Source organism: Canis lupus, chromosome 19 (genome assembly GCF_003254725.2).
Source record: "Canis lupus dingo isolate Sandy chromosome 19, ASM325472v2, whole genome shotgun sequence".
Lineage (NCBI taxonomy): Eukaryota > Metazoa > Chordata > Mammalia > Carnivora > Canidae > Canis > Canis lupus.
Genome location: NC_064261.1, coordinates 2,240,203 through 2,254,451, shown reverse-complemented (window position 1 = coordinate 2,254,451; position 14,249 = coordinate 2,240,203). Strand labels below are relative to the sequence as shown.

At 40.7% G+C, this 14,249-nt stretch overlaps 1 protein-coding gene across 2 annotated transcripts in view; it reads right to left on the bottom strand.

Annotated features, from left to right (window-relative positions):
• Window positions 1-14,249, bottom strand: part of RNF150 (ring finger protein 150) — a 241,653-nt gene that overhangs the window by 66,262 nt on the left and 161,142 nt on the right. For both annotated transcript variants that reach the window (XR_004806934.2, XM_035702071.2), the window contains exons 3-4: window positions 12,829-12,900; window positions 10,385-10,467 (exon numbers count right to left, since the gene is read on the bottom strand). Coding sequence is in view for 1 of the 2 variants with exons in the window: in XM_035702071.2 (XP_035557964.2) it covers window positions 10,385-10,467; window positions 12,829-12,900 (155 nt within the window). In the remaining variant the exon portion in view is untranslated. The remainder of the gene's footprint in view (window positions 1-10,384; window positions 10,468-12,828; window positions 12,901-14,249) is intronic.

Here is a 14,249-nt window from a genome sequence, read left to right as displayed (position 1 = left end):
TATTTTTACAAGCACATCTATGAAGAAACAGCTGTTAAAATGATGACCAATAATCTAATTTGTATAACATGGGCATGAAAGGTGAAGTCAAACCTCATGAAAATCAGGCAACATTTATCACTCTTTTAAAAAATAAGGAACTTGGAAAAACAATCTGTTCTTAATAAAGCATTTGTAAGAGGCACGGCAGGGTAAAGCCAGGATAGACCATTTCTGCCTAGCTAGGAAGCACCACTTTGTTTTCCACCTCACGCGTTCTAGGACTCATGCTCAGAATCTTGATCACATTACAGAGCTTTATAATTTTTTTTTTTTTTACTCATAAACAGTTTGGAATTTTCTGTCCACAGAGACATTCAGTTCATTTGACTCATCTTAAAATCAGATTGGTCCCTGAGGTTAAAAATCTTAAGGGGCGAGTCTCTATTTTTAGTGCTTTCAAATATTAAAATGATGTTCCTTTTTATATGAGATTATAACTCTTTTTTATGTTATGTGGCTTATCATGTTCCTGTAGTGCCTGGCAGGGAGAGTGAATGAGAGACCCTTTGCCCCCTAAAAAAATGGAAGTTCACAGTTGAATATCAGGGTTGAACTGGGATATTGTCTTGGGTTGTCATTAAAGGATCCGAGACGTGGATCTCATATCAGAGTTTCAGGAGAAGCAGGGGAGGCTATGAATTGCCCAAATGGGTTTAGTTGGAGGCATCCAATAAAAACAAGGAAATTCTCTGAGACATAACGAAGTTTTCCAAGGAGGCCCATCAGAGGCAAGCCACTAACAGTGGTCGTCCATTAGCTCAGTACATTGTGTTGATTTGATTTACGGAGGCTGGGCCTTGCCAGACAAGTCACTCTGGAAGTCATAGGATACATGTTTGTTCAGAAAGCTTCACAAATGGTTCCCTCTACTGTTTGCCATGTACTCTATACTAGATGTCTCCCAGAGCTGCTTCTCCGGTAGATGAAAACGTCACCTGGCCTAGAGCACAGGAGTTAATGCATTATAGTACCCGAGGGGTCAGTAATTAGGTCAATGTTAAAAATATCTATCAGTTACATCACCTGCAAAAGGAAAGCAGTTGGCTGTCTGATTGGTTAGATGGACAGGGATGACGTATGAGCATCTTATGATGAGACATATGTAACAGGCTTTTCAAAGAATTCATCAAAACTAGCTTTAGCTTTGACTTTTCAACAGCCTTCAAAAACACTCAACAGTGTGGTTGAGTGTCTGCCTTCAGCTCAGGGCGTGACCCTGGGGTCCTGGAATCGAGTCCTGCATCGGGGTCCTCGCGGGGAGCCTGCTTCTCCCTCTGCCTGTGTCTCTGCCTCTCTCCCTCTGTATCTCTCATGAATAAATAAAATCTTTAAAACACAGACAAAAAACAAACAAAAAAACCAAATGCTATTATTTGTGCTCTGATCTTTGTAAAAATTTAGAGTTAAGTTTCAAAAAAACCAAAAAAGAAAGGACAGTATGATATATTCTATGTCTCCAACTACTAAAGAGAGCTCTCAGACTGATACAATTGAAATTAAGCCTTGTTCCTAAAATGGAGAGAAGAGAAAGAGGAAGAATAGCATAGCTTTTACCAACAATTATCTAACCAAAATAGAACTTTGACTAAATGACTAAGTTCTGGGCATGTTCTAGGGCCAGTAACTCAGAAGAAAGTCTTAAGAGGATAAGCCAAAGCTGGTCCTCAAGACATTTGGTGATTTTTTTTTTCTGTTATAAAATCTGTTTCTTCCATTACAGTTTTTGAGCAACAGTGTGCTACCTGTTGGATTTTTTTCTATTATTTAGAATCAGAATGAAAGATATGAGCATGTTTTAAATATAAACAAACAGATGCACTAGCAGTCACCAGCTGATATGGGCAGCCATTTTCAACCACTCCAAATGCTGTCTCATGCTGGGTTCACTTCCCAAATCTCTCCTGGCTAGATCTACCTCTCTACATTCCCAGTGCCAATATTCCAGTTCAGGCTGCCAGCATGTCTTACCCTGACTTTGCAATAGTCTCCTAACTGGTCCCCAGACTCCTGTCAGACCCCTCTGAGCTCTATTCCACACAGTGTTAGCACGCTATGTATACGGCAAACGCTCAACCCCTCAGCAGACCCCCCAGCCCTGGGCCATAATCTAGGTGGGCATTCAGGGCCTATAGGATCTGGGCCTGTCCACCTCTATACATTATCCCTGGCGTGTGCACTACACTCTATCAATTCCAGTGTCCTGCCAGTTATCTTCAGTTGAGATATTCTTACCTTTGACTGACTGGAACACTCCTTCAGCGCAGCTTTATGGAAAACATTTAGGCAATTTGAATTCACAACCTCAGAAGCGAGGAAATAATCTGAAATGTGACCTAAGGTCTACATGCATAGCTATTTATCATACCATTATTCATAATAGCAAAAAAAAATGTATACGTGTGGGGAACAGCTTAAATGCCCAAAAATAGTTGAATGAAGTATGGCAGATGAGATCTATTAGTTGAAAAAGATGATGACAAGGTTTTAAAAACATGGCAAATGTTTATCCTAGAAACCCCCTAAGGTGACTTGGGGGATGCAGAAATCCATAAAGGTGCCATAAACAGGTCTGAGAGGAGAATGCCTTCCATACCGCCTTCCTTGGTGTTCGCCTCTTCTCTGGCAACCCCAGCGCGTTAGCTAGACTAGGCTTTGCTATGGTCACAAATTGAACCCCAGATCGCTGAGACGTGCCCAATAATGCTTTATTTCTTACACAACTTTTGATGCAGTCTCGTGGGCCGCAGAGCAGCTGCCTTCCATGTGGTGACTCGGGGATCCAGGCGCTTCCTGCCCAGGTTCCATCCCCTTGGCCTGGTTCTCTGGCCGCTGCGGCAGAGGCAGAGTGAGCCGGAGGGCTGTCCTGTGCCCTGGTGGGTTGTCTGGGGGCTGACCCCAGTGATAGGCCCCTCCTGTGGGCAAGGGGCCGAGCAACATGGGGCACACATGGATATTTGGGGTGCAGCTGTTGTTCCTGTCACAGGGAAAATAAAAATGCCCAGCACCTAAAAATGCCAAATCCTCTAAAATGGGACTGGCCTTTTCCACAGTTACAGCACCTCTTAGGATGCTTGGATTATTTGTTTTAAATAAAGGGACAAGCATTATTAATTTTTTTTTTAAAAAGGGTGCCATAAAAGCAAAAGAAGAAATTAAAACAAGAACGGAGACATAAAACAGTCAGGGTTGAAGCTAAATATATCTCTTTTGGCTAGGGGTGGGCGACAGACTTGGCTCTGAACTTTCCATCAACAAACAGAAAAAAATCTGGACGGTCTCATAATTCAGGACTCACAGTGTAAAAACATTCCCTTGCTTGGAAGAAATGCCGTTACTACGAACGAGAACTGCTCTGGCAAGCCCCCATGAAGAAGTCACGGAATAAAATCCTAATAAGAGCCCCAAGGGCAAGTTTCTGAAGATTGCCTCCTACAGCAATTCCTGATAAAGTGATGGCGATGGCCAACTCTGTTCTCCCCGAGGGAGCTGATCTGCAACAGGGCATGATTTCCAGGGTTCTGTGAACCTGCCGTGTTGCAGAAGCCCACTTAGAGAAGCAGAAGGACCGAATTCTATTTCAATTCATCTTCCCAAGGAATATCTCTTTTTAAAGTCACACTTTTGATAGACTTAATGAGTGTAAAGTTGTCCTTGCTGAAAAAGTACCTGGAGTCCAGCTCATCTAGCTGGATAATTAAAAATAGGCTTATCAGAATGAATAATTAAGGGGGCAGGAGTGGAAGCGAGAAGATTAGCAAGAAAGCCGCTGCAGAAAGCTGGGGAAGGGCTGATGGAGGTCATGTTGCTAGCAATGGTGACAGGAGCAGTGAGACCTCTTCTAATCACCGTAAGGGTAACATCATATTAGTATTGTGGTAATTGCAATACCTGAAATATGTAGAATTATCATTCTGTTAGGTTTTGAGTTGAGTATATAAAAACCAATTTTTAGTTAGCCAGCTCAAATTAGATGCTGAAATCAAAAGCTAAGTTTCTTCGTTGACATTTCCTTTTTAATGAAAGTCAAGGCTTAATTAAAAACACAACACACCGCTAAGGAGGGCACTTGATGGGATGAGCACTGGGTGTTATACTACATGTTGGTGAATTGAAATTGAATTTTAATTTTTTTAAAGATTATTTATTTATTTATTTATTTATTTATTTATTTATTTATTTATTATAGACATAGAGAGAGAGAGAGGCAGAGACACAGGCAGAGTGAGAAGCAGGCTTCAAGCTGGGAGCCCGATGCGGAACTCGATCCCAGGACTCCAGGATTGCACCCTGGGCCAAAGGCAGGCACTAGACCGCTGAACCACCCAGGGATCCCCCGCGAATTGAATTTAAATAAGAAATTTAAAACATACATAAAAAATAATGAATAAATAAATACACAACACATACACACACACACATACACACACATACCCTGCAGACTTAGAGGAATGGGAGGTTACTGTTTAATGCCTACAGAGTTTTACTTAGAGAAAATGAGGTTCTGGAGAAGGAGAGTGGTGGTGGTTGTGCAACAATGTGAATGTACTGAATGCCACTGAATTGTAAACTTGAAAATGGTTAAAAAGGCTGATTTTATATTATGTATATTTTGCCCCTCCCCTCCCCCCTCCAGAATTACCTAAGCTGACACATAACCTTGCTCAGGACAAGACTGACATCCTGCTGTGAAGAACGAGGGGCCTGACAAGCGCTGGACCCACAGACCAGTCACTGACCTTGATGTGGGGGCTGCTCCCTCGAACCCTGGAAGCTGGTCTGAAGCTCCCATGCCGACCACAACAGGTGCGAGGCTTCCTAACCAGAACTAGTTCAGAATAGGTGTTACTAGTTGCTTCTTTACCCAACCACTACCCGCTGCCCTAAAATGTGAAACCCAAAGACCCCAGTAAAAGTACAGGCAGTAGTGACACGGCCTCAGGAAACTCTGTTCACAGAATGTAATGACGTGAAGGAATGTGTCGCACGGGAGCTGTGCTTATGAGCAAGACAGAAGAGGGGCACATCTACTGAGGAGAGTAACTTGAGTTTAAGAGGATTTTCTTCGTAGTGTGATGGCCACAGGAGGAAGCCAGCAGGGCACCCTCCTGACATCATCTGCATGTGAGAAACTGCCTTTGTCTGTCTTCTCTCGTGGGTGGGGTGCTGAAACGTGAGCAGCGCTTCAATGGGTTTTAAGAAATAAGCTAAAGGGAGCCAGGACACATTCCCGTTTAACCTCGTAGAAAATTCTGACTCTGAAAACATCCTGACTCCTGAGGAGCCGGTTCTACATAAGCACCGACATCCCAGGGGCTTTGGCTGGTTTAGACCTTCCCCAGCCTCTGCCTTCGGAGTCAGAGGCCAAAGGAAGGTCAAGATGAGCTATTAATAATCTAACATATTCCTAGAATATGAAGTGAAAAGAGTAGGATAATAAGTGATGTTGACAGCAGTATCTCATACTTGAAAAAATAAGCATAGTAAATAAAATCAAAGAAACATATAAAAATATGGGTAGTAGTTACCCGCATGGGGGAGTTAGGTAGATAATTAAATATTTATCCATTATACAAACTTTATATAATGAGGATGCAATTGGCAAAGCAAACCAGTGCTAGGAAATATGAAGAGTATTTTTTTAAAAAAGATTTTTATTTATTTGTCCATGAGAGACACACAGAGAGAGGCAGAGACACAGGCAGAGGGAGAAGGGAAGCCCTATGTGGGATGTGATTCTGGATTCCGGGCTCACGCCCTGAGCCAAAGGCAGACACTCAACTACTGATCCACCCAGGGGCCCCAAAAATGTACTTTTTTTTTTTCCTGTGGAGTCTTTCTTGGGCCTGGTATTGGTTCCTCCAATTTTAAAAAATCCACTTTGCTACTGTTGTCGTACATATCACTCTGTATTGCGATTACTGATTTAAATCCCTATCTCTCCCCGACACTAGACTGACTTCCTTTAGAGCAGGGATCAGGCCACTGATCTTTCCAACTCTGCTGTTTCTTACTATTCCTGGCACACAGTTGCTACAAAATAAATGTTTGTTGTTGCAAATGAAGCATTTCGTTACTAAAAACTTTATGACAAGGGTTTTCTTGTTACCAAGGAGTTTTGAAATTCTTCCTAGTCACAGAAGAGTTCCTGAAATCAAAGGAAAAGACAGTAGCAGAAACTAATAACCTCTGACATTAGTGATAATGCTGTAGGGATCAATCAGAGAAAGGAAATAATTTTATAAGCACCCACGGTATGAATGCATATGTTGCTTTTTTTAAAAAAATATTTTATTTATTTATTCATGAGAGACACAGAGAGGGAGGCAGAGACACAGGCAGAGGGAGAAGCAGGCTCCATGCAGGGAGCCCGACATGGAACTCGATCCCAGGACCCTGGGGTCATGTCCTGAGCCGGAGGCAGACGCTGAACCACCGAGCCACCCAGGTGCCCTCTCCACTGCTTTTTTGATGTTAAACAAAGACTTTTGCCTTGCCCAAGGAGGTCATGTTCTTTCTGAGCAGGAGTGTTTGAAGCTGGGTAGGTAAAGAGACTGCAATGAATAACCACTGAAGAACAGTAGGAACACAGTAGGATAAAAGCCCTGGAAGACGCTGAGAGCCCAGCTCATTCTCTGGACAAGGAAGATGATAAAATTTCAATTATATGCTTCATAAAATATCTTCTGGAGCTAAAAATCATAATCACAAGTGCAAACCTGACTCACAAAACCCAGACCTAAAATACACTATAATGTAGATTTCCACATATGTAGGTTCTTAAGCGAAAACCAAAGTTCTCTGGAAAATAACTCCAGTGGTGTATTATGATCAAACCCAAATCACAAAAGTTAGAGGCGTCTGACCCTGAGGTGCTTTGTGTGCTGCTGTGGACGCCCCACGAGTGGGGAGCCTTGCCTGCATGTGTTGGAGAAGGCCCCTAGGGAAGACCCAGCAACCGGGAACTGGTAATTGTGTGTGCCCGGGACTTAACTCCAGTAATCACCATGACTACAAATGAAGAGGGGAAATCATCCAGCAATTCATCCTAATTTGTGCAATGGTCTCTAAAAGAGGTAAACAAGAAGATGATTCTGAAAAAAATCATGGTACAAGAATATCCCGGAGTGATTTGGAAGGGTACCCGAAGTGCCCACAACAGAGAAGTGATAGACCCAGCGGGTACGGAGTTAGGGGGCCGCAGAAAAGATGCTACAAGAAGGAAGACAAAAACTGGATCATTTTTTTTGGAAACTGTTCAACTCCAAAGAGATGCAAAAAATTCTGTGGGTGAGTCAGCCTGGAAATAATGAGAAAGAGAGTCTATAAAGTTCATAGAAGCTAGGGCTTAATAATACCCCAGAGGAAATTATGTAGCAAAAAGCAAATGCCAGTGCATTTGTTTGATAACATCCATTAGTGCAAACTGTCTGGCAGAAACAAACAACAGGCATCAAAATATCTTGATTTTAAAGTCAGCATGGAAAAAATGGATGAGCTCTTCAAAGAGCAAATATATATGGCTCATCTAAGATCAAACAATAAATGACTCTAATCCATGCTTGGTAACTCTCAATATATTTTGTTATTTAAAACCGGGCCTACAATAAAAGCAGATGGACATTAAGGAGTTCGAAGCAAAAACAGTCAAGAAATGAGCTGAGAACCAAATAATAATGCAAAAAGGAAGAGTTTTAGGGCAAACTGGCCTAGGGCAAGGGCTAGGATAAATGAAATTAAAGTTCTGAAAAAATTTTTTTTAATATTAAAAAGCTATTTCTTTGGTTAATATGTCCAAAAAGTATACCGTAAGAGGTCTCGAATAATGCATCACGACAATCTAAACACTGCTAAAGCCATGTAATTTGTCATAATTAAGAACTGAAATCAGCCAAATGTTCCACAACAGGGGCATGGTAAGTCCAACTGTGACACATCTATGGCTTGGATATTATGCAGCTTCTAGTAATTCAATGCAGTAACGTGGAATAGACTCATGACAAGGCTCAACATGAATGTTAGTTTTTACAGAATGGGTTATGGAGCGAAAGTAATAATATATAGAGTTGTAAAAACAGATTTTTCTTAACTACATTTAGATTCTCAGGAAAAAGTTTGCAATTAAACTTAAATTTGCTTTGGAAATATATATATTTAATATTTATATATATTTATATTTATATTGATATATATAAATTTATATTTTATTAGTAGCACCCTCACAGGGCTCTAAACACTCTCCAAGCAGCAAAGTAAAGCAAAGCAAGTTCCTGGCTTATAACTCTAAGGCTTAATAACAGCCTTAGTGAAATATTGCAGAGATAAGAGACCCCCCCGCCCCGCCCCGAGAGGCTGTCTGTAGATCACACGATGCCTGCCGTTCTCTGCCAGTGTTTCTAGAAGTCACCAAGTATATACCACGTGTAATGCCTCAAGAAAGAATATATATATTCCCTTATAGGAAGAAAACCACCAAGTCTTGATGTATCCCAATTTATGACTTTGTCTTAGAGCTAGCCAAGGGAATCTAAAAACTACAGAAAGTGAATCCCAATTGAAGGCTTTGGCTGGGGTCAGAACAGTGCACTTTCCTGATGATCAATTTGCCTAAAAGCATTTCAAGAAAGATCCATTCCCCTTGGGAGTTTCTGTATCTATTTGCATACCTTGTCCTTTTCTGATGCTTCTTTGTCATTTTGGGATTATTAAGTGAATTCCTCTACAGGCGTATTTTATTTCTTTCATATTTTTAAATAAATAGCTCTTAAAGGAGCATTGATTTATATCTGCATATTCTTATCTACTTTATTAAGTACTCTTAATTTTTTTTTTTTAAGATTCTACTTATTTATTTCAGGAGGGAAGGGGCAGAGGGAGAGGGAGAGAGAAACCCAAGCAGCCGCTGTGCTGAGCACTGGACGGACTGAGAACTCCATCCAACAACCCTTCAAACCAGACTCGAGCTGAAACTGAGAGTTGAACGCTGAACTGACTGAGCCTCCCAGGTGCTGCTGAAGAATTTTTAAAGCTCATCTAAGTGAAGAACCTTTCTTTAAGGGATAATTTTTTATTTTTAGGATACCTCACAGATGCGACAACACTAAAAAAAGGTTTTTAATTATAGGGAGACAGCTTTTATGCAACTTTAAAATATTTGGTTTTGTTGAAGTATTTAAATTTATTTAATTTTAACTTCATAAAAAATTCAAAGACCCTAACAGTAAATTTCAATTATGGAGAAGGATTAGGGTTATATGAAAATCACTTGGGGAGTGAGTCCAACTATACACGTTGGATCCTCCCCTAGATTCTAGAGGTCTTGGGATGACTGTCATATTTCCTTGCTGCTGATAAAAAAACAAACAAAACTTCCAAAAGAAATGAAATCGGCCTTTGGCTTCCCATTCACTCCTGACCATATTATGGCTGTTGATCCCTTCACGATTATATATATATATATATAATATATAATCTGTATATTTATATATATACATATATATTTATAAATTTATCATATTTATATCATATATATCTGTATATATATATTTATTTATTTTATTCATTTATTTTAGTGAGAGGGGCATGGCAGGAGGGAGAGAGAGAATCTTAAGCAAACTCCACACCCCAAGCCTGGAGCCTAGAGCTTGACACGGGGCTTGATCTCACAACCCTGGGATCATGACATGAGCCGAAATCAAGAGATGCTTAACTGACTAAGCCACCCAGGTGCCCCAATTCACAACACGTATTTTTTAAAGATTTATTTACTTATTTATTTGAGAGAGCAGAGAGAGAGAGAGAGAGAGAGAGCGCAAGTTGGGGCGGGGGCAGACGGGAGGGGCAAAGGCCGGGGGAGAAGCAGGCTCCCCACTGACCAGGTGGCCTGAGGTGGGGCTCTATCCCAGGCCCCTTAGATCACAACCTGAGTGGAAGGCAGACACTTAACTGACTGAGTCACCCAGGTGTCCCCCAGTTCACAATATATTTTCAAGAGTTCATTAATCAAATGAAAACAGTGCTCGTGAAAGTTAAGAACTGATTCTGAACATCATAATTTTGTCGTTAAAAGAAAACTCCTACTTGGAGTCACATCATCAAATTCTGTATCGTGAGGTTCTAATTCATAGCAGTACACCTCCTTCGGTGCAAAGAAGACCAGAAAAATATTTCACAAGAGAAAATGTTTTTGAGAGGAAAGGCCACATGCAACAAATAAGCTTTTTGATTGTTTGATATTTAAACCTGGAAACGTTTGGGCAGACCGACCCCGCAGGCCTGAGCCAGTGAGGCCAGCAGGCACCCTCCACGCACACCCCGTTCTTAAGCAGGCGCCCTAGTGACTCACCGGCAGGGCAAAATCCGGACGACATCATTGGGCTTGTACCCTTCAATGCAAACTGCACAGTTATCAAAATCGGGCTCTGTTTCCTGCAACAGAGAAAGCACACAGGAGCTCACTTGTGTTGCCTTAATTCTTGTGTAAATATGCAAACGAGCAAGGAGAGCTTGCTTGGAGCAAGGCTTTCAATTGTCTACGTGCCAGTCAGTTTTCTTAATCGATATTGACTGTATATTGGCTCAGGTTCCATTCCTTCCAACCTCTACTTTTTGTTTCTGGGTTCCGTTGCAAATGCTTTTGTGAGGGAACAATTTTTTAAATGTATAGTCACTAATAATGCTATTTAGTATGATCTCGAGAAAGCAATTTTTAAACGTATCATGACTGGGAATGCTATTTATTCTAATTAGAGGTGACATCAGAATCTCAAGGATGAGAAATACTATTTATGGAGACCTGTCTGAATGATACTTAGTCTATCAGTTCCTTGGGAATCTTATCTATACAGCCCGAGACCATGGCTTTAAACTTTTTATGCAAAACAAAAAACAAAAAACAACTTTTTATGCAAGTATATAAATCTCTTTCAAATAGCCCATCATATGTTTCTTACGTGGTAGTCCCTGTTCTTTTATATTCTTTCGAGGGGAAAAAAGTAATGAAAAATATTCTTTAAATTTAGTAATGCTTTTAAATGAATGTCATCTTATGAAGCTCAATGATATTTTTATCTAGTTGAAAAACAGCAGCACATAGTGAGACAAATCAAGGATTCTACTAAACACCTGGTAGAGATGTAGGTGTGAATCCCTTACAATGCCCTAAGGAACAGCAAATATGTGTTACCATAATCCGCTGCTCTAAAATCTCTTCTGGGGATCCCTGGGTGGCGCAGCGGTTTGGCGCCTGCCTTTGGCCCAGGGCGCGATCCTGGAGATCCGGGATCGAATCCCACGTCAGGCTCCCGGTGCATGGAGCCTGCTTCTCCCTCTGCCTGTGTCTCTGCCTCTCTCTCTCTCACTGTGTGCCTATCATGAATAAATAAAAAAAAAAAAAAAAATAAAATAAAATAAAATAAAATAAAATAAAATCTCTTCTGGGGAGAAGAAAGACCTTTAGAGGTCTCCAGGCCTTGGGTTGCGCTGCTTTGTCGCTCCTTCTCAAGATAGGCTTCTGCTTCTGCTGCGGTTGTAGCAGCATTCTTTACAGTAGCCAAGATATGGAAGCAGCCCAAATGTCCATTGATAGATGAATGGATAACAAAGATGTGGTGCATATACAGATAATGGGGTTTTCTATAAAGTGGAACCTATATATCATTCGTATAATGGAATATTACTCAGCCACAAAAAGGAATGACATCTTGCCATTTGCAATAGCATGGATGGATCTAGAGGGTATTATGCTAAGGGAAATAAGCCAGTCAGAAAGACAAATAGCATATGATTTCACTCACGTGTGGAATTTGAGAAACAAAACCAATGAACAAAGCAAAAAAAAAAAAAAAAAAGAAAGAAAAGAAAGAAAGAAAACAAACAAACCAGACTCTTAAATACTGAGGACAAACTGGTGGTTACCAGAGGGGAAGCAGGTGAGGGGGATGGGTGAAATAGATAAAGGGGATTAGGAGTACACTTGTGTTGATGAGCACTGAGAAATGTAGAGAATTGTTGAGTCATTAGGTTGTACACCTGAAACTAATGAACTAACTTAACACTGTACTTGAATTATACTTGAATAAAAAGAAAAAGATAGGTTTTGCTCTTGGCTTCATGTCTTCATTCTACAGCAAGGGAGCCTACTAGGACTTTGGGGTTCTAGATGCTAGATTTCAGACGGACTGAATATGCTTTCTGTATTTGCTACAGATCTAAGATCTAGCTGTATTGCTAGATCAGTGGAGGACATCACTCAACATATAACACTGTCTTCCCTGCAAGGATTTATGGGAAAATTTCCCAAATCCTAACCCCAGGAATAATCATTTTGTTTTCACCTTCTGGATACCGGGATAAGGTAATTAAATGTTGTTTGAATATTTCTTCCTTTTTTGCATTGGCTGCAAAGAATGGATCCCATCCCTAAGTTTGGGATCCATTTCTTTTGTTGTTGTTTTTTGGGTTTTTTTTGTTTGTTTTTGGGAATCCACTTTTATTACACATTTCAGGTAATGCATTCATATAAAAATTTCTTCCTAGCTTCCCCTATTTTTCCTATACTTACTTTTCAGTTTTTTATATTTTCTTCCCAGCTATTTTGTTGTTCTACTGTAAGCATTTTATAAATTGTTTTAAATTATATTTAATAAAGATGGGTATAATATCAGACATTTACAGGAGAGCTATTTTCGTGTACTCTTTTCCCATCCTTCCCTCCCTTCCACCCTGGCTGCCAGAAAAGTCAGGAACTTTTTTGAATAGACACTCATCAGAAAGAGAAGAGGCTGTTACCTTGTCACCCTTCTTGATGGTTCTGACCTGGAGCTTGCTGATCGCTTTCTTTGCAGCATCTCCCAGTCGGCGCTAAAAAGACCAAAAACTGCTTGTTAGTAATAAAGATGCGTAATTCTTGACTTTGTTTCTGATGGCATTTAATAAGTCGGGGCAGTTATCTCTGAAATCATGCACAAGTGGCATGAGTGTTAAGGAAAATGGCCAGAGAGACGGGGCGGTGACACCTGTGCAACATAGCTCCAGGACTCGAGGTCTATTCAAGGGCTCGGTCACTGAGAGGCGCTCTTCACGCCCAGGGTTAAGCAAGGGGCAAATGACGTGGAAAAACCCTGCCCTACAGTGACCCTAGGGCAGGTTACACTTATGCAGACCAGCATCCACACACAAGTTGAGTAGTTTGCCACTCTAGCCATCTAATTTGTGACAAGGAGATAGCCAATGTCCTCTTTTTCACAATCAGGGTTATTACTGATGTATTTCTTTCAATTCGGAGTTCTAAGAATTTCCTTTGTTTATATTTCATCTGTACTATCCTATTTCATCACATTCTTACATGCCAATTTCACCTCTTCTTCTTCTTTTAAAGATTTATTTATTTATTCCTGAGAGACACACACACACACACACACACACACACACACACACACACACACAGAGGGGGAGAGAGAGAGAGAGAGAGAGAGGCAGAGACACAGGCAGAGGGAGAAGCAGGCTCCCTGTGGGACTCGATCCCAGACCCTGGGATCACGCCATGAGTGAAAGGCAGACGCTCTACCACTGAGCCCCCCAGATGCCCCCAGTTTCACCCCTTCTACGTAAGCTTGCGTGTGGGTGCGCCTATAGGAAAATACACAAAACATACCTGTTCAGCTTCGCAAATAATTATAAAGCAAACACCTTTGCAACCACCATTACTCATGTCAAATAATATATTAGCACTCCTTAAAAAAAAATTTCTTTTTTTGATAGAGAAAGTTGCTATCCTAATGAGCCCTGCAATCATGCAATGATAGGGCAGTGAGGAAGAAGAGAGAGGGGGAGGGTGGTGAATTAAGTTGTCATCTGTCAAGATTTGCTTGTGTGCTTGTGAGTTACCTAACGTAACATCTCCTTCTTAGGTTTGTGCACTACTATCCTGTAGTAGATGCGTATTTTCAGCAGTGCAACATATTTGAAGGACTATGAGAAACAAGACAAACATTTACATGGAATAATCATTTGCTTTCAGTAATTTTGTTCCTTTTAGAAACAACACTCAAGCTTCTTTCTTTTCTCTAAATTATGAACGTACACCAGCGAATGGTTAACATATCCAAGTGCCATGCTAAAACTTTACATGCAATATCACCTTTATTCTTACAACAACCCCATGAGAAAAAAAATACAATGTTTTAGAATGAAATGAGACTTACAGAGCT